Here is a 26,966-nt window from a genome sequence, read left to right on the forward strand (position 1 = left end):
CTTATGTGTCTGGTTCCCTTACCTTCATCAAGTCTTTGTTCCAATTTCATCTTCTCAGTGTGGTCTTCCCCAATTACTTTAGAAACTGTGATATTCCCCTCCCTATTCCCTATATAGTAGAAGCTCAAATATCTGCAGAATGAAATAATGAGCAATAATATTTCTGGAAAGCATTTAACCAAATGATTTCCAACATCTTTGTCTGATGGCTACAAATATCTGATGACAGCCAGAAATGGTAGTGCGGGTCTTGACCAGAAGGTAACAACTGGGTCTGGCCAGACTTAGTTGGCTGACTATAAGTCCTCATCCAAGTGAGCAGATGCCCATGGTGCCCTCACTGGGCAGGATTCCTGGGGATGGCCCTACCTGTCAGGCAGCATGACCCTGTGCCTATGTATGCCCATGCCAGATCAGTTTATAGAAAGGGCCCAGTAGAGCACTAGAGGTGAGGGTAGGGCTAGAGAGATTCCACTAGAGAGATTGTTCATACCGGCCTCCTTGCTACTCCAGCCTGCCCAACATCTTTTGTAATAAATGGCACTGCATCACTCTTATCTAGAAGCTACTTGTCCAGCAATTTCTGTGGATCAAACCCTGCCAGAATCCCAGAAGAATGATGAAGTCTGAGCTCAGACTGTACCACAACAAAACCTTGTCACCATCACTTGTAGAGCATTTCACAGCTGCCAACTGATTTTTACCTACTTAATCCCAGGTCATCAATAGGCAGGAATGCAGAGAAGTTGGGTCACTAAAGCAAAAGCACGCTAGTCTTAGAAGAGCTCCTCAGGTCCTGACTTAAAGCCTATTTATTCTTGCCCTATACACTATGGTAACAAAGTCAGGCATTTAGTTTTCCAGGCCATCGCAGATTCAGAGTAGAAGAGAAAAGGGGAGTAACTCAAGGTAGGAACACTGATGCGGCAAGATGTGATAGATGACAGCAAGTGAAGAGACAGGAAAATTACAGAAAGCGTATTGGAGCAGAGTTAATTACATTCTGGGACCATTTGCAGGGTTGGGGCACATTAATTGCCCAGAGGGGTACTGCTGATCTTTAGCACAAAGCAGCAATACCAAGCGATGACTTGAGGCCATTGGGACAAAGGATAAATGCTGTATATGCATTCAATTGCTTTTGGTGACACCATATGAACACATTCTCTTGTTAATGTCCCTCTTGCTTCTAAATTCTCCCTGAATTGATAAACAGGGTTTGAAGAGAACATTTACATTTTTTAAAAAAGTAAAACCCTCTCTCAGAAGTAGCACTGTGACAGGACTTCCTGGCTATTCTCAATGGCTAAAGACTTTGCTCCCATCAATCGCCAAGCAGCCAGTCTGCACACTCACTTTTCAGACCCAGGCTGAGATCCACAGTTTGCTCCTTCCTTCCCCCCACTACTCCTCATTGTTTAACTCTGGAGTTGCATAATTTACAGTCCCCTTGTGAAGGGCCGTGTGTTCCAGAGTAGGAAGCTGTCACATTGAATAGAGCACTGCTGGGCTGTGTTCACAAACAGCTTTTCACCATTCCTCTGCGCCCTCAGTGACAGCAAACCTCCTCCTTGCTCGCAAGCAGCTCCTGACAATCAGGGAGATTGTGGGGAGGGGTGCTGGGAAGGACTGCAACATAAATCCTCTCAAGTCTGCTGTATAATAAAACAGGGTCATAAAACCCAACCAGATTTCAAGTCAGGACTGAAATAAGATGCCCAGAAAACTCCTAATTTGGTCTCTATAACCCAACAAGTTATGAACTAATTTTCTCAGCTGGGAGGGAGCTATCTAGGATGACTATCTTGGGGTGGCGACTGACCTCAGGACTTTGGGTGGGAACTCAACCCAAGAGCTGACAATAAGCAGCCCTAGGTGAAATCAAGATACTAGTACAGCTTAATTAGCAGCAGTCCCAGATCCGCATGGGTCTGAGCCCTGGGAGACAGCATGTTTGAGGGTAGGAGGCCCAGACTTCTGCAGGTGATGAAACTTGAATTCAGAAGGCGTACAGATGCATAACAAAGCAACAGGATACCTCCAGCTCTGTAATGTCCTCTCAGTGATGAACCAAGGTGTGACCCTGAGCAAGGTTTTTGGATAACTTCACCAAATCTCACTTTCTTCATCATAAAAATAGGACTAACCAATAGCCTACCTCGAACTGTAGTTAAGCTAATCATGTATATTAAGCATCTTAAGTTACAGATGTGTTAAATAAATGTTATTTCTTTAGAATTGATCTGAATCCTGCTAATTCTAGCTGTAAGTCATTATCTTTGGAATATAAAAATCTAGCTTGTTCATACAAAATAATTTTCATTAAATATTTCTAGTTAAAAATTACTTTTTTATGTTTAATAATTATTAAATAAATTTCTAACATATTTGTAAAAAAAAGCAAAAACAAACGTTATTTCTTTTACCCTAATACTTCTCTCCTATCCTTTTCTGCATAGTTTTCCTTGGGAAGCTGAGGAGAAACAGGGCCACACCATTCTTGCTCTGTCACTAGTGAGTCACAGGAACCTGGACGGGTCAACTCCCTTCCCTGGGAGCCTCACAATCAATAGGCCACCTAGTAGGATTTATACAAAAATTAAGTGAGGAAGACAAATACAAAATCAATATATAAAAAATCAATTGTAGGGCCTCTCTGGTGGCGCAGGCAGTTGAGCGCAGTGCTATGAAGCTGTCTACAGCCTCCAGTACAGGTTCGATCCCAGCCAGCTGCAGAGATACCCACATAGCGCAGTAGACCTCTCCTGTCTCACCCGCTGCTCCGCTCAGCAGTGTATTTCAGTAGATCTGCCTGTTCTGCTCCCCACTCTGTCTCTGGTGAATCCTCTCACCCTCCCACACATCTGGCCTGTACCCCAGTTCTTATACAAATAAATAAATCTTTTAAAAAAACAGTTAAGTAAACTGCATTAAAAAAAAATCAATTGTAATTCTATGTAACAGATACAAAGTGCAGTTCAAAAAAAAAAAAAAGAAGCAATTATAAGACCATGGTACATAACAAATATCTAGCTATAAATCTAACAAAAAGTATATATAAGACCTCTGTGGGAAACATAAATATTTTAATAACAATTATAATAATGAAATGGTAAAATAAAACATGTTTCATGGAAAACTCAAGATTTAAAGATGCCAGTTCTACCCAAGCAGAGTAGTGGATTTAAAGAAATGCTAGTCAAAATCCCTACAGGTTTATCTCTCTGTGTGTAACATAAACTGATCCTAACATTTACATGCAAACACGAAGGGCTGAGAGCAGCCAGAACACCCAGGAAGATTGCCAAGGTTGGGGCGGGGGATTTGCTAAACCAAGTATCAAGACATATCATAAAGTCATGGCAATCAAAAAAAAAAAAAAAAAACACAGCGTGGCACTGATGACATAAGAATTAGGAGTCCAATGGAATGGAATAGAGCCAGAAATAGACACCTGCATACATCAACACTTGACTTAAAAAAGAGGTGGCTCGCCAGAAGAGTGACTGAAAATGACCTTTTAATAAGTGGTGCTGGGACAAATGGGGAAAAAATTGAAATTGAAGCCCTACTTTACAACACATACAAGACTCAACTAAGGATTAATTAAACACCTAACTATGTAAGAAAAAACATCAAAGCTTTTTAAGAGTGGGAATAAAAAGGAGAGCTTCTGCCACTTCAAGATGAAGAAGCATTTTAGAAATAGGAGTCAAAAAACACTAGCCAAAAAGGGGGAAGAATGAAAAATTTGACTACATTAAAAATCAGAATACCTTTTTAACATAGTACCCCACTAACAAAGTGAAGAGATAAACCATATATTAATGAATAAAACTGGAAAAGTACCAATAACTTTAAAAGGTAACAAAGGAATAGATACTTCACAAAAAGGAAAAGACAAGGTCAATAAACATAAAAATTTTTCAAACTCACTTGTAATCTAGGATCTGTAAAGTAAAACCACAATGAGATACAGCGAGTTACCTATCAAGCTGGCAAAATTAAAGAGCTTGGCAGTACTAAATACTGGCAAGGATTCGGTACCACTCTCTGCTAGTATAAGTGTAAAATGAAAAACAACATGGCAATAGCTAACATAGTTGAATCTTCCCAATAGTTCCACTTCAAAGAACCCTTTATGAATTGATACATCTCAGAATACACACACACACCACCCCAGGATTCATAGCAGCATCCTTCACAACTGTCCCAAACTCAAGATAACCCAATAGTGTGATGGATAACGTATAGCCATGTATGCCAATAAATATAGCAAGGACATGAAAAATATATAGCATATTCATGAAAATTCATAAGTATTCATAAATGCTACATAGAAGAATTCTAAGTATGTATATACTGTAGAATACCAGATAGCAATGAAAATAAATGAAATACAGCTATAGACAACAACTTGGATGAATTCTGCAAACACAATGTTGACGGAAAGATATGACTTAATAACATAATAGTATGCTTTCCAATTCCACTCCTAGGTATTTACCCAAAGGACACAGAAACATTAATTCCAAAGAACACCTGCACCCCTATGTTTATAGCAGCACTATTTACAATAGCTAAGCTTTGGAAACAGCCCAAATGCCCAAAAATAGATGACTGGATCAAGAAGATGTGGTACATATATACCATGGAATATTACTCAGCATTCAAAAAAGATAAACACATGCAATTTGCAGCAACATGGATGGCGCTGGAAGGGATCATGCTCAGCGAAATAAGCCAAAAAGAAAAAGAAAAATACCGGATGGTCTCACTCATAGCAGGAATCTAGAAAACTTAAATAAGGGATCAGGAAAAAGAATAACTATAAGAAAGTGAAAATCAAAATCAACAAAAAACTATGAACCAGAGACACTTTTTGTTGGGTGGGGGCCGGGAGGGGAGGGATTGAGGTCAGAATGGGGCATGTGCAGTTGTATGGGGGAATATAAAAATAAAATTTATTATTTAATAAAAAAAATAACATAATAGTATGCTTTCAATGACATCAAAACTAGGGAAAACTGAACTCTGTCTAGAAGCGTACATAAGGGATAAACTCTACAGAAAAACAAGGAAGCAAACATAAAAGTCAAGGCAGAGGGAGTTGTGTTCAAGAAGAGCTGTTTAGGGATCTTCTTGGGTACCAGCAATGTCCTCGTTCTTAACCTAGTCAAGGTTACATGAGCTCTGTCATTCTTTTTTTTTCTTTTAAACACTAAAATATTTGACAATTTTATGCAGGAACTGCCAAAGTTTTAGTGTTTAATATTTAACAGCACAACTGACCAAGGTCCAAGATGTGAGGGTACCATGTTCAAGAAACTGAGAGGGGGAAAAAAATCACTATAAACAACCTGTGTAGTATATGTTAAGAACGTACACTTTATAATATAAAACCTGTCAACACATAGAAGTTAGTTGCAAATAGCCATTCAGTGTTCTCTTGGCTTGTGAAAATGGTGTTCCTGATTTCAGTGTAAATTAACAAACTTCAACTCTTCTGTGTGGCAGGTATCTTGTTTTCACCTTCCAGCTCTTCCACCCCAGCCTGTGTCATGAGGTCTGCAATGTTTTTCTCCAGGTCGTCAATGCGACTACTCATATCATCAATTCTTCCAATGATCTGGTCGGACATAGTCTGAAATTTATCCTGCATCTGTTGCAGAAGAGTCTGCATCACTGAGGTGAGATCCTGCATGGTCCTGGGGTCAGTCTCGGCCATCTCCCCGGTTCCCAGCTTGGGGGTGATGTCTTGGACCATCTGAGCTCTGACTTTCTAAAGTAAGTGTATATTTTGCATGTATATTGATCTATATCACAATGAGAATGCTTTTTTGTTAAAAAAGTCTCATTGTCATCTCCTCCTGGAATTCTTGCCATTTCCCACACAGAGGCAGGCACTCCCTCAGCATCCTTGCTCTCCACTGGCCCCAGTGCTTATTATCATCAAGGCATCTCTGCCCTTGAGGGCAGATATGGAGCCTGTCTTGGCCATCATTATATCCACTGTCTTCACTGTGTCAAGCACATGGTGAGTGCTTAATATTTCCTCAATTAATCAACTATTGTATTTAGGGATCTCCCAGTAGGTAACAAGTTATTAGGCCTGGGCCAATCAGCTGAGTACCAGCAGTGTGATGGAAGGAGACCCAGCACCAGAGAGACTGGGGCCTGGCTCCACAAGGTACTGGCCACATCACCCTGGATAAATCACTTTTTTTCTGATAGTAAAAATGACACAAATAGCTACCATTTGGCGAATATCAACTATGTGCTAAATGCTTTTAGCAGTGTTTCATCATTTAATCCTCACGGTGTATCTACATTATATTTTTTAAGATCTCTTTTTAATGATCAGAAAACTGAGGTCCAGAGAGATTCTATAATTTTACCCAAATCACACTGAGAGTCAACAAATGGCAAAGTCAAGATCTCCAAAATTCATGCTTCTCTGATAATGCTATGCTGACATCTCTCTGTCTGTAAAATGGGTATACAGTAATGTCTGGGCAGCCTGACAAGACTTGTGCAAGGCTTGAGGGAGATAAAAAATGTAGAAGGAGCTTGTAAACTTTAACATACCACTCAAATGTAAGGAAAATAATACACGATAAACATCTACCATGGGCCCACACAAAAGGGCAGATGGTTTCTACTCACACTGAGCTTTCAAGCCTGTTGTAAAGGGAAGCTCTGTAAACAAGAAAACTAGGAACACACATCAATAAATTGATTTAAGGGAGCCACCAAGAACCGCATGTAACAAGGGCAGAGACCAGCGGTGAGTGGCCTGACTGCCTGGCCTGAGCAATGGGCCACTGTCTCCATGCTTGTCTTCTGTCCATCTTTCACACAGCAGCAGGAGGGGGTTTATTAGGCTTACTGCAATTCCTCGGGGGTGGGGGTGGGGGTGGGGTGTGTGTGTGTGTGTGTGTGTGTGTGTGTGTGTACTAAAACTACATTATATAAGTGAAATCTGTTGAAGTACTATTTACTTTCAGTAAATTCATCCTTTTCAGGTATACAACTTGATAAAAATTTTTTTCAACTTGATAAATTTTCATAAGCAAATACAGGTATATAACCACCACTACAACTGAATAATAGACTATTTCTATCACTTCCAAAAGTTCCCTTGTACCCCTCTGCTGTCAACCCTCTGTCCTGCTATTCCTAGAAACCACTGATAGGATTTCTGTCCTTATGCTTTTTCTCCTTCTAGAATGCAGAAGGATCTTTTAAAACATAAGTTGGGTCAAATGCCTCTCCCTGGCCACCAGGGCACCCATGGTGGCTCTTCCCTATCTCTTTAAAACCATTTTGCATCACTTTCCCTTGCCTGTGGTTCAGCCTCATTGGCCTTTTTCTATTTCTCTCTCATTTCTGCTTCAGGGTCTTTGTACCTGCTATTCCCTCATCTTCAGATCTTTCCTCAGCTGCTTTCTCATCCCTCATCTCCTCCAACTACTCTTCACTGTTTAAGCCCAATTTCCCCCTTTAAAAAATTTCAATTTATGAAATGACCTTGCTTACTGATTTACTTGTTTACTGTCACTGTCCCTTCCCTGAAACTGTAAGGCCCTGGAGGGCTGGGAGCTTGTTGGTCTCATTAAGTGCTCTATTCCTGAAACTTTGAAAGCACTATCACGTGGCTGGTCTTCTATTGGTAGTCACATGATGAACAAACATGTGCCAAAGAAGCCAGGAAACAGGCCCGTATGGATCAAACTCTAAGGGAAGGATTCAGAGAAGGAATAGGTCTTACATGGCATGTAGGGAGCAAAGAGTAGGATGAATAATAGCCAGGTTCTCCCTACTTCTATCAGCCCTTCTCCAAAGTCCCCCACTGGTGGGGGTCACCCTTGATGGGGCCACACGGTACTCAGGAGGCAGAGCTAGGGCCTCTCCAGCTCTTCCCCTCCAGTGCCCTGTCTGCTCCTCTCTGGGGCACAGGTGCTTCACTGGCTTGGGTTCCCCTACATAGCCAGCTTAGGCTCTTCATCTTTTCTCCCCTATCCATGTGAATTTAGAAAGAGGGGGAGCTCAGGGGTGGTAAAGGTACTCTGGAACTATCATCAGCATTCCTCCCCACGGAAAAGCAGCACAGATCCTGGTCTTGTAAAGCAAAATTATTAGTGTATAATCTCTAAAAAAATAGGGGGGAGAGGGAGCTTCCAGGTTCCTGGCCCCACCTAAAGAAGGGTAGAGCTGAGTAGGGAGGAGAAACAAAGACCTGGAGGAGCAGAGACATGTGAAAAGGCTACTTGCTTCTCAGCTTGGGACTTGCACCAGAGCCTTGGGGGACATGGAAGGAGACACGTGGAGAAGAGACATGCAGAGACATTTGAAAGGGACATGGGTGAGAGACTCGAGGGGAGGCTGACAATGGCAGCCTTTATCTTGACTTTTTTTAAAAAGATTTATTTATTTTTATACAAGAACTGGGGTATAGGTCAGAGGCACGGGAGGGTGAGAGGACTGCCCAGAGACAGAGCGGGGAGCAGAACAGGCAGACGGACCAAAAGCACTGCTGAGGGGAGCAGCGGGTGAGACAGAAGAGGTCTGCCATGCCATGTGGGTATCTCTTCCGCCGGCCGGGAATTGAACCCTCACTGTAGAGGCTGCTGACAGCTCCACAGTGCTGCACACAACCTGCTCCCCCACTGGGGAGGCCACTTTATCTTGACTTCTATTTTAATTTTGCTCTTTTCCTTCTAGACCAGCCTGGCCCCTTCTGCCCCTTTCCTATGGTTCACTGCCAGAAGGTACCTTAGACTTGTCACAAGCTTTCGGGGGCTCAGCAGCCCTGTTTTAGACCAACTCTGTTTGGCTAGGCATGTACCCATGAGGGGATGGGTAACTGGGTATTTTATTGGAAAACTACTATCATTTCTTTTCAAAATTTTCTCTCTATGCATACTTTCTATTAAAGTTCTATCACACTTAGAGTATGTTTTGTCTTTTTGTGGCAGACGGCAGAACCCATTTAGAGTGTGCAAGCTGGGGGGTCCTGGGCTACCTCTCAGTCTGCCCGCTGACAACATTAAGAGCCAAAATCCTACCTCACAGGACTCTGCACTGTTGGTGAAGAGTGCACGTGGACACAACACGCACAGCCCTTCACAATTCCCTGAGCTGATGTCCCAGTTTTCCTTCTCAATTAGCACTAGAGTTCTGAAAGCTTAATTTTGCTATAATTTATTATCTCAGTTGGGGGTGGTCAAGGGAGAAGGCGGGGAATTCCTTTGCCAGGAGAACATCTGTTTTGCTGGTCCTCAAGATTTAAATTATGACCTCAAGATGTGAGCAGTAGCTTATAGATCTTTCAGTCCAGTTTCCTCATTTTTATGTGAAGATACTGAGTCATAGAGAAGTTAAGGAATTTGCCTGGGGCTGCCCAACTAATAGGGGCAGGGCTCGTGATATAACTCAAATTTCTTTACTCCTCCATGCAGATTTATTTTCACCATAAAATCTTAAGTTTGGCTTCTATCCTTTTCCCTCCACTAGAACTGCTATTCTAAAGGCCAGATTGCCTCAATCACCAACATACAGTGGCCGTTTCCTAGTCCTTATCTAACACGGCAGTGGCACAGAAGAGAGCCCTGTGGCTACATAGAAATTCTTGAAGCATGTCCCCTCCCAGTGCTCCACAAGCGGCCCCTTTCCCAGCTGTAGCTGCTTATGAGTGTGCGGAAGGCAGGTTCCCCTGCTCGACTCCACAGTGGGGGGATCCTTTCCTGGGTCCTCCTTCTCCTCTTCAGCTGTGTATTTAGGGGCATGGCATCCACGCTCACAGCCGTACGATGCAGGACAGCTGAGCGCAATTCTCCCTCCAACACTGAACTCTCTTCCAAATGTCAGAACAACTTCCTAAGAAAATCATTGAACATTGTAAGCATAACACAAAAGTTATCCTGCAAGGACTGGAAATCCATGCTTATTGGTCGCTCTGCGCACCTTATACTACCCAACTTGATGGCATAATCAAACTCCATCAGCCACGTCTGAAGCTGGGAGGGAATCTTCTGACCTACCCTCTCCTCCCTGTGTTCAACTAGACACCAAGGCTCATCTACTCTGTTTTCCCGATCTCTCTACCATCCAATTCCTCACTGCCTTTCCGACCCATCCCCTAGTTCAGACTACAAAAATCTCTCTCTACCCTTAAGCCTTTTCTCTAGTCTTTCTTCTTCTACTGCCCTGGCTTGGAACCCTACTGCCCTGCTGTAGAGGGTAGTATTCAAAGTATGTTCCCCTTAGTTAAAAAGACAAGCGAGCCCTACAGTGGAGTTCTACTCCTCTTTTCCGAGCCCAGCTCTTCAGACCTGTAAGACTGCTCACTCCACCTTGAGGCACCGCGCATGTTTGAGTTCACCTGTGTGCCTTAGTTAATAATGTTTTCTCTTCCTGGAAGGCCCTACCTTTTCCATCAGGACCATCTGAGTTGTAAAGGAGAGAATTTCAGCTCAAATTCATTTCTGTAAAAGAAATTCATTGGTCCACAAAGCCAGTTTCTGAGATGATAACAAGCAATGCCAGGTGTGTTTCCTGCTTCCTTTCTCTTCCTTTCTCTACTCTTCACTCTCCCCATCTCCAATCTCTCAAAGCCTAAGTCCACAAGCAAGTGTCCTCCTTGCAGAGAGTAACAGAGATGTGGAAACATGGCCACAGATGGTTCCTAGCTTTCACCATTCAAACTCAGTTGAGACTTTTGCTGGGATTCCAGATGAGAGCTTCTCTCTCGTGGTGACTGCAAAACTAGAGTTTTAGATTCATCAGAGAAGTTTTGCAAACCTCTAAGCTTGCAGTATGATTTGCCTGGCTTGAGACACATTCCATCCCTGGGCCACCATTATGGCAAGGAGAATAGCAAGATTTGAGTCACAGGCCCGCTTCAATCTTCAAACGGCAGTGGGTAAAAACAGCAGCCCTACCAGGAATGGCCTAGAAGGAGTGAAGTTGGGCAGAGAAAAGCCACAGGTGTGCACAGCACACTCATCCCTCTAACAGGCCATCTTTAGGTAGGATCCCACACCGTGTGCAAACTAAATTCGTTTGCTGCCTTTTTTGTACCCTTGAGGCACTGATTTCTCTACTACCACTGATTCAACTCTGAGAGCAGGAACTGGATCCCTCAGTCTAAAGCCTCATCCACAGGAAAGACGCCAGAAAATGTTCCACTGTCTGAGATATCCATGGTCAATGATTTATGAGGTTATTACCTGACTCCCCAGGCACTGACTTGCTCACCTGAATCTTCAGCACCCAGGACAGAACCTAATCTATAAAAGGGGCTAGATAGGTACCGGGTAAATGGATAAATGAGAGGTATGAGAGGAATAAAGATTGCCAGTCCATGGTGTTCTGGGAAGTGAACACAGCTGCTTTCTAAGTCTTCCCACAGAGACCAAAAAAAAAAAAAAAAAAAAAAATCACAAGATGGGCGCTCCTTCAATTTTTTGTCCCCAACCCACTCCCGATTTCTCCACTCCCCCTTCCCCCCACCACCACCCTTACTGCCCTCCTGTCAGTCTCAGGGAAGAGGGCGCACATTCATGTCAGGATCAAACCACCACGCACACTCTGCAGCCTCATCTCTGCCCCTCTCACCACCTCCAACTTCCTCTTCCTCCAACCTCTGCCTTTAGCTGGACTCCTTTATAGCTTCTTGATGGATCTCAGTCCCTCCATGCTAGCCAAATGGGCAATAAATACAAAACCCTCCTGAGTCCTGGGCTCGCTACTCCTTCCTCCCTCTTTCCTCTTCCTTCTATAGCCCTTTTCTTTTCCAGGACTTTTCATTCATGGTCTCAACATCCTCATACCACTCACTTGATTTCCACTGCAGTTTGCCTTTCCTCCCCCGACTCCCTGGGAACAGCTCTTGCCAAGGTCACCAGCAGCTCTCCAGAGCCAATGGACACATGTTTGGTCTTCCTCTTACTTGACGACTGCTGTATCTGACTCAACTAACCACTTCCTCAACTTCTGGAAAGTCCTTCCTTCCCTGGCTTTCATGACACTGCCCCACCTTGGGCTACCTCTCAGACCACTGTTTTTCACTTTCCCTCACAGGGTCCTCTTCCAAGATGATCCTAATTTCCTGGAGCTGGTATATGGTGGGGATGCATCTTCTGCCTTCTGTCCCCTTCTCGCTCAGTCCCGTGAGGTTACCAACTCCCATGACCATCACCACCCATAAGCACAACGGAATTCCAGGTGTATCCTATATCCTAATCGACATATCCAACTTCTTGCCAGGGATCTCCACTTGGATGACCGTCAAGGAACATCAACTTGACCAAAAGATATAATCATTTTTCTTCCCGAGCTTTCCCTCTTTCTTCAGCGTTTCTCCATTTCAGGGGATGGCACTAAAATCCCACCCATGGCCCAAACCAGACAACTCACTGCTGTCTATATCCTCTAAAGTTGAGTTCCTCCTTAAGATCCTTTCAATTGCTCGTCAAGTAAGTTAAATGATTCCAATGTCCAAATGTCTCTTAAATCTATCTGTTCTCCTATACCCCCACCACCAATGAGTTAATGTATTCTTAATTTTTCCACTCGGATCATGGAAATAACTGCCCACCTGGCCTCCTGACCTCCAGACCTGATTCACTTCAGCCCACACAGGCAATCTTTCAAAAGTGCAAACTGATCCTGTCACGCCTTCCTTAACACCTTCGGGTGGCATCTCATTATACTCAGAAAGTCCTCACACAATAAAAAAGGTCCTTCTTGACCTACTCACTGCCTCATCCGTCATCTTTCATCTCTTGACACTCATCTTACATACTGCACTCTAGCCGAACCAAATTATTTTTCATCCCATCATGTTTCATGTGGTGACATCTCAGTGCCTTTGTGCAAGCTGGTTTCTCTACCTGGCACCCCCTTTTTCTTCACCTGGCTACTACTCATTTTTAAGACTAAGGTCACATGTAATTTCTCTTGGCCAATTTCCCTGAACTTCTTGTCTAGAGAAGGTACCCTTTGTTCTCTCACAGGCTCATGGTACCTTCTGCCCTGAGGTGTGAGAGTCTTCAACATGTAGTTCCCTTTAGGCTGAACTGCTCTCTATGTCTAAGACACCATGGCTATGCCTAGGTGTCAGTATGCCTAGGTGTCAGTAAAAGTCACAAAGGTGCTCAGTAAATGCCTGCCGAGAGACACAGATTGATGGATCAATGGATGGGTAAATGGCTGAACGGATGGAAATTCTACTATCCTTCCTCCCCAAGTCTGCTCTGAAATACTCCCTCCAACTAAAGCCGCAGCCTCCAGTGGTACCTTCTATTGCCACCAATAAATGGCCAAGCTTCTGGTGCAGGGATAGAAAATATTTCAGGAGCTGTCTAGATGGTGGTTAGGGAACATGCTCTGGTGTGAGAATCAATGTCATATATGAGGATGAACACCATTCCACCTCCAGAGGGAAACCCAACACCAATCCAGCACCTGCTACCTTCTCAGCCACCGACCTCATCCAAGACAAGTGCCATGGCATCCGACTTGCCTGTCACACTGCCCATACTGGTAGTGATCTACTAAGAAGTCTGTGGGGTTATGGTGGAAAGGACATAGGTTCTATATCACATCTGAATACATCATTGTCATTTACTAAGCTGGGTGGCCCTGAATAAGCCACTTGAGTCTCACTTCCTCATCTGTAAGATGGAGTTGATTGTATTTACTCATGGGTTGATGTGGAAAAAAGAATCAAGGTAATGGATTGGATTGAAAATGATGAACACAGCCCACGACCATCAAAGGCTTTCAATATTATTATTCTGGCTTAAGTAGAAATAAGCTTGCATTCCTTGTACAACTCATTTTTTTTTTATCTGTTGTCTTCATTTATGAGACATCTCCTGAGTGCCAGACATTGGGCTCACTGCTGTATTATGAACATCCCTGTCGTAGGGCACTCTGATGGGAGGGAATATCTGGACTTGAAGGGAGATAGACACATAAACACCCAATTAATTATAATGTATAATAAGCACTAGAGCTCTGAGACCCTGTAGGCAGGGTCGATTTTACAGCTGCTCCTGTAAGTAACAATTTTCTACAGAAAATCTATCTGTTGGCTAAGACATAGGTAGAGTATCCAGGATAAATCTCTGGTCAAGGTGTCCTATCCTTTATATGTCATTCCTCTTTTCCCTTTTCTCCATTCTTGGTTAAGAAATCAAGTGAGTAGGGGGACAAATTCAGTGCACTGATTATTAGCCTTGCAGGATTTCATTTTACTTTAATATTTTTGTGCTATGAAAAGCACAATGTTTTTCCTTTTCTCTGTAAAGAAAATTAGAACTAAAGATGGCTCAGCAGATAAAAGCTGTGGGTGGTAAATACTCCCACGATTCCCCCCTACATTTCAGGCTTCTAGGTTTCTCTGTGCATTTACTGTATCTTAGAGCTAGAAATCTGTAAAAAAAAAAAAAAAAGGCCTTTCTATGGAGAAAGTCCATATCTTAATTAAGAGGTGAACAAATGGAGGCTCAGAGGGGCTAAATGAGCTGCCCGAAGTCAAATCAGAGAATGAGTCACAATTAAAATCTGTTTCTCTATCCTCCTCTTTGATCTCCCAGCTCCCTGCATCTTAAGCACCTGAACCCAGGCAAGTTCCTTCTCATGCAGCCAGAGTGGACACCAGGGCTTTCTCTACTTCTAAGCTTCCTGGAAGCCACAGACAAACCACATTTCCCTCTAACATGTCTGAGGGTGTCTCCTTTCAGAAACATCCTGTTTTTTACAAACAGGAATCTTTCAGATCCTCCTCTTTGGTTTGAGAATCTTGTCTGCACAAAAAGTTTGGTTAGAGGTGGATATCTCAAAATGCCTCTGAGGACTATGACTTTCCTGGCTGACAAACTTTTGTGGCTGAGGATGCTATTCTTCAACTATCTTGGCCTTGAAAGAACTTTGACAGGTACTCCTTACCCACATCGGATGGAACCATGAGTGGTGCTTTTACGTTGAGAACCTCATATCAAAGGTCTCAAGACCCTGAAAACAAAGGCAATTCCCAATTCCATACACTGTTGAGAATATGAAAGGAGCTTGGGGGTACCACTAATCCAACTCTGTCAGGAAGTGGAGCTCCCATAGAGTCAGGGACAGTCACTTCTCTTGACTCCTGGTCCAGTGCTCTTTCCCACTCTTTGTAATATCACTCAAAAGTCTTTTGAGCTGAAGCAGCTGTACCATCAAAAATGTCACATCAGTTATGACAACAGTTTGTTACATAACTGGTGCTGCAGAGCAGAAAAGGGGAAGAAGGCATGATGTGAACCACATGCCCCCCCCTCCTTTCTGGCTCTCAGGGCAGCTCAGTCCCTCATACTTGAGAACTCCACATGGGGAGGGAACACCCATTAACCAATCAGAAAAACAAAAATTATAGTTGACATTTGTATGATGATTTCGTGTTCCAGAAAACCATTATAAGGGCCTTTCATATATTATGCAATTTAATGTTCACCACAATCCTATTAGCTAATTATTTTTATTATCAGCCCCATTTTACAGTCAAGAAATTGAGTCACAAAAAGTTAAGGAACTTGTTAAAGGTCACATGTCTGAGTTAATGCTGGAGCCAAGATACTTGAAGCCAGGCAGCCTGGTTACAGAATTCATGCTCTTAATCACTCCTCAATTTTAGAGAAGCATGCTAAACTGCTTCTCTAAAGAAACTACCTGATTAATAGGCCACTACCCCTTCCTCTCTACACTAATGACTGATATGTTGGACATTTCCCTTTTACCAGTATTTTACATGAATGAGAGGAATGGAATAAATAAAAATGTGATACAAATCTGAACCATTTCTTAGGATGGAGCTCATCTGAGCACTTTCAAGCTTTTTATAATGATGCAATCACAAAGAAAATGAGGTAAAAGATCCTTCTTATAGCATCTGCTATTTTTAAATGTATCTGTAATAGTATGTGTGTACATACACATTCCATTTTTGGCTTGTTTTTCGAATATCGAAAGTTGTTCTTTGCTAGTGACAATTTTAGGGGAAACCCGTTCCAAAATGTTATTCCAATCTGAATGACAGCCTCACCAGCTTACCTATTATCTTTCATATCAAGATGTGCTTTGTGATAATGGTCTTGTAAAAAACAAGACAACAGATCCAGAATGAAGTTGCTTATGCTAAGCCCATTGTCACCAAGCTGAGACTTAACTTGATTACAGCATTCCCCAAAGTGGAATGTTAAAGCAGTCAATCAAGAATTGCATTATCAGCACTAATGAGGGAATCTGCCTGCTAGACCCTTGCCCCTTGCCATCCCCACAGGAAACTAACCTTGCAATAAATAACCAACTTTTTGCTTAGTCTGATGTCTTTGTTCCTGTCCCCTTTTGCCTGTCAGTCTTTCATTTTGTGCAGTTCCTTATCGCTCTTTGCTACCTGCTTGATTAGATGCTACCTGAACTGAACTGATTTTTGCTCAAATAAACTCCTAAAATTTTTAAGATGACTCAGTTTATCTGCATCATAAGAAATGAGAAAATGAATATACCCTGGGAAACAGGGAACCAAGTTCTGCATCCAGATGAGCTGAGCACATGTCAGAACAAGACCTTATTCTACTCATATCTCCTGCATTAACAAAGATAGGGTTCAGTGAGCAGCTGAAAAACATGAGCAAGAAACTATCTTGTCTTCAGCATATGAGGCATGCTAAAAATCTGGGGCATATACATGGAGAATATACTCTTGGGAGTTCCACATGCTATAAAAGTAAAACAGTGCACATTGCTTCTGGGCATTGTAAATCTACTCTGGACCACAAAGAGAAAACAAAAATTCTGTATTCCTTTAGGATCATGTCAAACCAGCATGAAACTTCTTCATCCATTTAATCTAGTCAGCAATAACCCTATCAACAAGCAGACAGGTTCTATTTCAGAATCCAACCGTAACTGAGGTTTGAGATTTCATCGCTAATTCCTGAGGAGACTAGGTAGACTGTTGCTACTGCTCTGGCAGGAAGGTCTGCTGGTATTTACAGCTCAGTGAACAGTAAGGAAGTGGAGAGCACCATCCATCAGCAAAGGAGAACTCATCTGCTACTTGATCTGACATTCTGTTCCCGCTCACACTGTCTCCAGAGAGCAAGGTGCATCCGTTTGAATAAACATGGAGACAAGGTGGGAGAGGGACAAAGCTGCCAAAGAGATGATTGCAGAAATAACAAGTCCACAAATCTAGAAGAGCAGTTCTCAGTGGACGCAGCCTCAACAGGAGACCCTTTGGTGATGTGCAGGAAACACCCTCTTAGATGGCCGAGATTTCCCAAGTAAAGACTGCAAGTTGCCATTCACGCCACTAATGTTTGCCACGTAGTAGGTGCTAAACAGCAGTATGTTGAATGAATGCAGGCGTGGCCTGGACCTAAGCCAAGCAGCAGATACCCTAATGAGGGCAAACTGTGGTGCCCATAGCAACTCTGCAGTTCATTTTACATTTTTATCAGGTAGATGGTCTAAGCAGTTGTCACTATTTGTTCAGAACAGGAAGTCATTTGAGTCCATACTTCATAAAATATAATTCTTTTAAGATATTTCTTTGTAAAGGTTTTGTAATTAAGTAAAATTAACACCCACTTTAAAAATCTTGATTTGGCTGAACAACTGAGAGAGTCCCAATGACGGACTGTAAAAATGATGAGATGATCGTTAGGGCACGATCTCCTAACAAGTGAGATTACTTCAAATGCCACATGCACAAAGAAGTTGCCGATTACTCAGAGTATGAGTAAAATTTTATTTGAGCTGTCTCAGTTATTGTTGTTTATTTCTCCCGAAGGAAATGGTTTGGATTGTCTGACATCAAACTCCCAAACACTAGTTCACAATCACATACTCAAAGGAATAAAAAACAAACCCAGAAAGCTACATCCATATCAAATTTCTAATAAAGTATTAAGAATCAGGATTTTAAAATGACAATCTGTAGCATCTTTTCCATGGTGCCAATTTCTCATTACAACATGCATCAAGTAAAAGAATTTCAAAGGTCAGTCCCCCTGCAATGTTCCTAGGCTGATATGCTTATTAAGACTTTGCTCTAAGCAGCATCTCCCAACCAGTCCCTTATCACAGAATTTCAGTTACCAAAGGCATATATGGAAGCCTACTCATTCTTCTAACTGGCATGCCACAGCACAGATGTGAATACAGGCTGAATGGAATGGCTCTTTGCTCTCCTGAAAATGTTGATTAAAAAGGGCCTGAAGATAATGTGAATATCAAGATTCTTCTATCAGTCCCACAGGCTGACCTGTTAAGTCCCAGTCCCCATTAGGAAATCACGTTTTCACAGGGCATTACCTAAGGAAAATGCTCATTTCATCTGCCCAGGTGAAATAAAACAGCATTCTAATTAACTCATACATATGGCCGGATAGTTGGTCACCAATGGAATTGCACAGGGAAGTCAGAAACTGCCTAGATTTCTGGCCAGCCCACTCACAGTACAGTCCCCCTGATTCAACTGACTCTCAGTTGAGTGGTGATGGGGAATATCATCTCTGTAAGGGAGGACTCGAAGAATTTGTCACTAGGATACAGTGACACCAATTCCACATTTTGTGGTTAATAAAACAAGTCCTGCATCCAGCTTGGCACAAGGCCCTGATCTGATTTATTTCAAGCTAACTGGAGGGCTCAAAGGAAAAGCTACCATTCATGAATGCTTCAGGACAGGACGTTGGGGTCCACTATCCACTAAATTTACATGGGCCAAATCTTTGACCTTTCCAGCAAATTTAATTTAGCCTATTTAGCCTATTTCCTCAAGAGAGTTGGTATATTATTGCTGTTGTTTTAGAAAAAATATTAATAGTTCTACTTATAAAATCTCGGTTTTGCCTGACATTTTTCTCCAAAATAGTGTGGGGAGCATGGGTGAGGGGGAACTGCAGGGCAAAGAGAAGAAATGCTTGGATATCTGATCTAAAACATCTCAAAGACAAAGCCTTTGATATTTGTTTTTGGTCAGTGAAACCAAATAGGAGACACACAAGACTTTCCCAGGAAAGATTACATACAGCCTTCATTTAAGATTTCGTGCCCCAGGATATAATTAGGAAATTTCATTCTAAAATGGCACACCTATCTCCTCTGAGAGCTCAGCTCTCTTTGAATAAAAACAGCGAGGTACCCTTTGGGGGACTCAGTATATATTTTTAAACTTCTTATTAAATCAACCTAATTTATAGGGTAAGTTCAAGGAAAGCTGATAAGTTGTTCTGAAGGATGCAAAGTTAATTTGCAGATTCTAGCCTCCCTTCTTTTCCCTCCCCCCACGTCCCCTCCCGCGAGTATTTCCGAATGCCTTCGGTCCCCAGCGAAGCTGCTCGGGTCTCTCCGCCCAGGCCCCGACTCCACTCCGAACAGTGCCGACTCCCTCCGAGCCCCGCGCCCAGCCCGCGCCAAGCCGAGCCGAGCGCTGCCGAGCTGAGCCCCATCGACTTTTCAGGTCTCGGCTGGGCGCTGTCCACCACTCGCAACGCCTGAAACCTCACCCAGCTCTGGTGGCCGGGGTTTCTACCCGGCTTCGAGCCCGCCACTGCAGATTACAGACTTTTGAAGTTTCGAAACGTACCTCTTCGGAAGAAAAGGGGTGACGCTGCTTGCATTTACTGATCTGCAAGGGCCCAAGCGGATGCAACATGCACCTTGTTGCAAAGAGCAATTCCCCAGGCCCCGCCTCCCCATCCATTTGGGTTGCACTAGCTCCAGATAAGCCCCAGGCCAAATTACCCGAGGCTCAGAGGGCAGCGGTGAGCCGAGGGGGGGCTCTGCAAAGAAAGCCCCACGGAGCTCTTGAACAAAAATACGAACATGTCAAACAGACGGGTGAAATTGTCTCCGAGTTGCTGCTCCCTACCATCATGGCGCCGCCTAGAACCCGCTTGTCATGCCTGTTACACATGCAAGAATTTTTGCATCCTAGTCCCGAAACCACAAGCATGCTCCGTCTCCCACCCACCTTTCCACGAAAGGGGCTTTTATTTTCCATTGTTTTCCTACGGGATGCAATTACTTCGGCTATTCTGTCAAGTTGAAAAATAATCATTTTTGTTTACGGCACAGCAACCCCTAATTAGGAGCTGTGTGTGCACGAAGGTGTCACAGCAAAACGACGTGGAATTCTCGCTAAACGGTTTTAACGAACTCCCCTGTCCCGAACTGACAGGCCAACAGAAGCAGCAGAGCCAGGAGGCCCTGAGGGCGGGCACCCCTTCCCTACCTCCCACCCCCTCCCCAAGCAAAGCAGCCTGAAGGTTCCCCAGGAACTACCGAGTGGATGGGGCAAGAAGCAAGCCTGAGTAGGAAGGAGGGGCGAGGCTCCTTATTGAGAAAGTGTGGAAGGGAAGGAATATCCCATTTTGTTTTAATTTTCAACCATCACTCAAATCCACCTCCAGTTAATTAGGAGGGGAAACTGATACCTAAGGCAGAAGGGGGCGGCAGCAAGTGGGGCCTGAAATCTGCATTGTGAGGATATTACATAGAGCCCGGCCTATGCAGAATGTAAATAAATACATTGATAAAGGCCATAGAGTGCAGGAAAACTGCCAGTGTCAGGAGATCAAATACTGGGAGGGTGGGGGAGGAAGGGGGAGCAGCAAGGGGAGGGCATTCAGCATCACAGCCAGCGGCCCCCTTCCACCTCTGCCTTGGATATAGCTGTTGCCAGTCACATCCCTTGGAAACCCACCCCCTCTCCTACTACATGCCCCTTCCCCTAACCCTTGTCTTAAGGGGGTGGGTTGGGGAGCAGTAACCACAGTCTCCAATTCAGCACCAAATCCATGAACAGCAGACACAGAATCCTCCCCACCCCAACCTAGGGCTGGGTCCCCTCCATCTTTTAGCCAAGTTCAAAATCACTGCCCCCCCCAGTGTGATTATGGATATTGGGGTGTGGGTGGGGATGGAGGGAGGAGGGAAGAGAAATAGAGACAGAATGAAAGGGACACAGAAATAAGGCAGTGATACACATGAGAAACACCCCCACGAGCAAAAGTAATGACCATAATCATGCCAATAGTGTGATGTTCTGATCAATATGGCGGACACTGTCATTCATACAACTACAGGCGGACCCCTTCCCTCCCCCCTAAAAAAACCACCCAGGCCGGGGTGGAGGAACCAGAACCAACGTAGGGCGAGGGGGAGGGGAATCAAAATCAGGTGTGTGTGTGTGTGTGTGTGTGTGTGTGTGTGGTGCGCGCATTTATGTGTGCACGCATTAAAATCGGGCCTGGAGAGCAATGTGGAATGAGCAAGGTAATACAAATGGCAAAAAAAAATTATTCTTAATAAAAGTACAAATCCCAATGCCACAGGGACTTACTTCATCTGCTTCACAATGGTGCTTTTTCCTGATTCTCCAGCCCCTGTTGGGACAGACAGGGGAGGGGGGAAACTGGTAAGTGTCAGCTTAGGGGAAGGGGAGGGGGTGCAAGGGGGTAAGTAAGGCATGCGAGGGAGTGGGCGATCCTGGGCACATGGTGGTGCCAACTCGGAGAACAGGACTCCTTTGGAGCGGGCGGGGTGGGGGAGCTGGCCCAGGGGGGTGCAGAGTGGCCGGGGTCGGGGGGATAGGGGTGGCGGCCCCGGTCCTTACCCAGCAGGAGTAATTTCACGTCTTTGGCGGCGCTGATGCCATCCTCTTTGAGGTTTTTCTCAATCGCCTTGCTCCGCTCGAGGGCGGCTCTCTCCTCTGCGCTCAGAGTACATCCCATGGCGGTGGTCCCTTCCCTGCCACAGCCCGCACGACTCGGCTGGCACGGCTCCCCGGCTCGGCGCGCCCCCCACCCCCCCAGAGAGCAGAGCCTGGGCTCAGAGGGGGAAAAAATCACGATATCCTCCCCTTGGCTGGAAACAAAAATTTCAGGAAACAACCCCCCCAAAAAAAACCCGGCAGCCAACAAGATTCCAGCAGCGAAGACTCGCGGCGGCTGGCGGGGCTCTGGGGGTGTCGAGGAGAAGGTGGCTGAGATCTGGGGCTCCGGAGCCGAGGGAGGAGGCGTCCGCGGTCCGAGGAGGCGCGGGCTGCGGGCACGGAGGTTTGTGCACAGCCCAAAATAAATAAAATAAGAGTCGAGGCAGGAGCCGCAGCCGGAGCCGGCGGAGGGTGGGGTGGGGGGCAGGGTGGGTCCTCGCCGCGGCTGCCGGAGGAGGCGGCGGCGCGGGGTGTGGAGGGAGCGGGTTGGGGGGCGCTGCTAGTGCATGTGCATCGCCGCCCCTCAGCCGTCGGTGCGTCCGCGGCGCCTCCGCCGACCCAGCGCGCTGGGCAGGGCCGGGCAGGGGGCCGAGCCGGGGGCAGGGCTCTAGCAGGAGGCGGCGTCGCTGCCTCTCAGCGCTCGCCTCGCCCGGCGGCGTCCACCGGAGAGAGAGGGGATCGCGGGGGAGCCGCGGGCGGCCGAGAGTCCGCGGGGGGGGAGCGCCCGAGAGAGCGAGGCGCGGCTGGGAGGGCGGGAGGGGGAGAGACGGAGAGCGAGCGAACGAGCGCGCGCGCGCCACAGCCCGGGCGGGGGAGGGGGCGAGCGCGGAGCGCGGGTGCGCCGGCGGCTCTGCGCACCCCGCACCGCCCGGCGCCCGCTGACGTCAGCAGGACCGCGCGCCGGGCCCCCGGGACGGGGAGGGGCGGCCGGCCGGGGAGGCGCGCGCCCGGGGGCTCGCGTCAGCGGGCGGAGGCGCGCGCGCGGCTCGGCCGCCCCTCCTCCAGCGCGCTCCCCCGCGCCGGCCCGCGGCTCGGGGGCGCGCGCGAGCTGGGCCTGGCGGGGGCGGGGCCTGGGGCTGCGCGCGCGCCCGGGCCCCCCGCCTCGCCGCCGGCCCCGCCCGCCCCGGCGCGCGGGCTGCCCCGGCCTCTTAGTCAATGGGAGCGCGGGTCAGGTGGCCCGCCCGCGGGTCCCGGGTGCCGCCTCGCTCCGGCGCCCGCTTCCCTCCATCTTGCCTCCCGCAGAGTGCCCTCGTGCCTGCTCTCGCACAGCAAGGCCGGGTGACCTCAGCGACGTGAGGAGATAGTGGAACTGGGTAAACCGCGTTCCCGAGAATTCGTCTCTGGGGCCTCAGAGCAGGTTGGACTTTTGCCACTTCCTGCAGCCCACAGACGTTTATTGAGCACCTACTAGGTGAGCGACACGGCTGGGAGGAGAGGCTTGCGGCAGATGAGGCACAGCCAGGGCCTGCTGCCCAGGAGCCTCTGCCTGCCTTTGCCATCCTGGACCTTGCTCCAGGACTCCTGCCGCTCGTCCCAGGCCTGAGCACGGGTCTCACCCTGGGAAGTTTTTAGAGGGGAAGGTTGTCCTGAGCCTCCAGCAAATGCTTGCCCTCCCCCCCTCCCCCAGATGTAAACGCTTTTGCCCCTTGGACGGTTTACAGTGGTGGAGGTCTTGCCACTGCATTCCCATAATCTGCCCTCTCCCAACACACATACATAACATGAATTTTGGTGAGAAATGATTTTTTCCCGTATCATCTAAAACATTTTCTCCCTTTCAAAAAAGAAGAAAGAAGAAAAGGACCCAGAAATCTAGGCCAGTTAGTCAGCTAATCAAATAGGGAAGAAACATGTCCATATTTGCCAAAAAGATCTGCAAGATGTTCTGGGTGGTCTCAGATTGGAAGAAACTAGTTCTCACTGCACAAAGTTGGTTTTACAATCAGTTCCACCAGACAGCCCCAGGGCCCCTCCTAGAGAGAAGGGCCAATAGGAGAGGTTGTGTGGGGATAAGAAAGGCAATCAGCCAGTGGAAAACGATTTTTTTCCTAACAGTTGGGCATTTCAGTGGCTCTGAGAGCAAACTTGTTGTTCCATTTCAACAATAGAAAAAAAAAAAATCCCTGTTTTGGAAGTGTTACCCAGCATAAAAATACTTTTGCAATGGGAGGGGGGGCACTTTAAGGCCCACCCAGAAAACATTTTCCCCCTGATTTTTCAAAATTTCTTTGTTCCCAGTATGGTTTTGCCTCATCCTATAAATAGCTGTCAAAAGTTGTATGTAATATAATGAATATTTAATTTTGAATCACATTTTATGCATTTTAGGAAACTGACAAAAGAACTCATAAATAATTGTTTAAGTAAACAACTTCTTCCCCTCCCTCCTCCCTAAACCCCTTCCCCAGTTTCCGTGTGTGTGTGTGTGTGTGTGTGTGTGTGTGTGTGTGTGTGTGTGTTGAGGAGGGAGTTTAGAGGATTAAATCTGGTTTGCCAAAAATCAGGATGTCACTAAATAGCCTTCTAGATCCAAACCAGAGCTTAGGTACCCAAAGTCCCTCTAAAGGTTGCCTGGATGATTATGCAGATCTATCAGATATAGGGGAAAAAAAGCAGCAGCCTCACCCATATTCTGCTATGCCTACAATGCTGCATCTGAAAGACTGAAGAGGTAAGAATATAACCTTTTTATTAGATTGTGAATCATATTTTACATTTGCAAACTGTTTCATATCAAATAATTTTTAATTTAAGATCTTAGGCTCTTTGGGCATTGTGGCTTATTTGGTTGAATCAAACTAACCTTGATTTTAGGAAAATTTATTCCTACTTGGTATTATACCTGTGGAGGCACAAGCGTGGGTTTGGCATTTTTCTTTACTCCCGCAATATTTATTAACTCTGACCTAACATGTACAGGAAATATTCCATATGTACTCTAAGTGTTGTATTTCAGGTTTGTCTACCCTATTTTTTCTTTTTTCTGGGTCACTTTGCATCTTTATGACTGGGTTTCATAAGAGACTAATGATGATCCAGTTCATCTGTATAGTGCATTACAGTTTACAGAGCACTTTTACCAAAAACAAAAACAAAAAAATTCATGATCCTCCCACATAAACTTCATACTTACTGTGGGGTTGGGAGCATCAAAGCTGAATGGAAAGAGTATAGACTGTGAATCCGTATTGACCTGGCTACCCATTTTAAAGCTATAAAAACTGAGCCGCTGCAGTATTAAATAACTTGTTAAGGTCATGCAGTCATTAAATAGCAGCCACTCCTCCTTTGAGAAATAACATGTTATAAAATATATAAAAACTTGTTTCCAAGACCATAGAAACCAATCATAGTCTGGTCTCCCCAAAGGAAGTGAGGATGAAAACATCTCCATTCTTTGTGAACTATTAGTTATTAGGTAATATCTTAAGAGTTTAATTTGGCCACAATTAATTACTGTCGGAATGGGAAATTACAGTCCTCACATAAGGAGCGATCAAGGACACGTGCCATTTGGTTTTATTTCATACAGTCTTTACAATTATATTTCTCAGATTATTGCTGTTGGCCAGAGAATAATGTTTCTTTACCTCACCCTTAGTCAACCTTGTTATACACACGTTTTTCATATTTTTAATTTCAGTAGTAAGTATTTAAAGTGTTTTACATACTGTCGAAAAAGAATAGCAGCAAAGTCTACATTGAGTTGCTTTTTACCTCCTAATTCTGAAGCATGGTAGTTTATGATATAAGAATATGGGCTTTAATTCAGTTAAATGAATTTCCCTATATGTTCCCTTTTGTGATTGCTTTAATTAACTATGCATGTATTGACAATCTACTGTGTTGAATATTTTTTTTAGACTCAAAGGGAGGTTTAGCTATGCACTTGGATATCTGAAATCTTGAAATCTCTGGAATGTTTTTTCAAAACCATTCACATCAGAATCAGCTGGGTTGCTTGTTAAAAATTCCATTACCCATCTTACTTCTGCCAGAGCAGACTCTTCTACAATCTGTATTGCTAGTTACTCCCCAGGTGATTTTTCTATACCAATGTGCTAGATTTTATACAAAATCTTAATGTCCAAATAGCTTGCATTTCTGAATTCAACTTTTTTTATGTTTACTAGTTTTTTTGTATTTCTGTCAAAGGAAAAAAATTATGAAAAGTACTATTCTTTATAAACACTACTGTCCTGGGAAGAAAATAGGCTGAAATGTTTGGTTCATGAGCTAAATGAAACCAAGCTTGATGTCAAGTGAATTAGGCATTTTATGTAGAATGGTAGCTCACTGGAGATTTTAGGTTTCTGCACTAAGCATTTCTGTTATAAAATTGATAGCTCACCATCTAACTTAGTGGTGAATTTAATTTTGAAGACTGTCTGGATAAAGCTAAGAGATAACAGTGTTTTCTGATAAATATCTGGTATTCATGAGGGAAGAAGGTATCGATCACACTTCTTTTTTAATGTCCCTAGAAAACAGGCCCCTATTTAGCCCTTATTCAGCATCTCTCTGACTGATATTTTTTTGTGCATGTGTAGGGTAAGGTAAAAAGTATCAGGCTTTTCTGCCCTCCCGCAATTAGGATAGATGACGGAACCCTGTGGTCCCGAATGCATGCCTGATGGCGGGCACCTGGAGTAGGGTGTGGGCATATGTAGATGGGATTCACCTGGGCTAAGACTGTACTTACAAGGGCAGCGTCACGGAGATGCCAGCAGAAGCAGAAGCAGCCGAGAGAAGCAGAGAGAACACCGGAGAGCCCAGAAAGAGTAAAGACTTGCTGGGGACTGGGAGGTCTGCCAGCCTCCTGGCAACCCCCCTGCACCCCTGCCTGCTGTGTACATGGTAAATCCCAATAAAAGCCTGAAAAGCCACTGAGGACGCCAAGGACTCTCTCCTCCTTTACCTGGTCTGCTGGATTAGAAAACCTGCCCTGTGCCCATTCCTGCTGTTACAGCATGTCTCAGACATACCAGAGCAGTTGTTCTCAAATATTATTATACATGAGAATTACCTGGGATACAGTTAAGTCAGTCTGAGGTGGAACCTTACTTACCATGTTGGTTTTGACAGTCATACTTTCTCCATCCAGTGAGACTGATGCCCTTGGGGAAACAACATCCTGTACTCCAAACTCCTTTGAGGTGAGGGGGTTGTCTTACCACTTTGTGTCTACATTTCCATC

The 26,966-nt window shown here is 44.9% G+C and overlaps 2 protein-coding genes across 3 annotated transcripts in view; both read right to left on the reverse strand.

Moving 5' to 3' along the window:
* GNAO1 (G protein subunit alpha o1) overlaps positions 1-21,788 on the reverse strand; it is a gene marked incomplete at both ends in the record, with an annotated part of 161,017 nt that extends 139,229 nt beyond the window's left edge. For both annotated transcript variants that reach the window (XM_084257839.1, XM_084257838.1), the window contains 2 exons: positions 21,398-21,440; positions 21,671-21,788. In XM_084257839.1, coding sequence (XP_084113965.1) covers positions 21,398-21,440; positions 21,671-21,788 — 161 coding nt within the window. The remainder of the gene's footprint in view (positions 1-21,397; positions 21,441-21,670) is intronic.
* Positions 5,498-5,728, reverse strand: LOC311186693 (heat shock factor-binding protein 1; the record flags this gene model as incomplete). The annotated part of the gene is made up of 1 exon (XM_084257840.1): positions 5,498-5,728. One exon carries the CDS (start codon positions 5,726-5,728, stop codon positions 5,498-5,500), a length of 231 nt encoding a protein of 76 aa, XP_084113966.1.
* Positions 21,789-26,966: the final 5,178 nt, after the last annotated feature.

This window comes from Talpa europaea (genome assembly GCF_964194135.1).
Source record: "Talpa europaea genome assembly, chromosome: 16".
NCBI classification, from domain to species: Eukaryota; Metazoa; Chordata; class Mammalia; order Eulipotyphla; family Talpidae; genus Talpa; species Talpa europaea.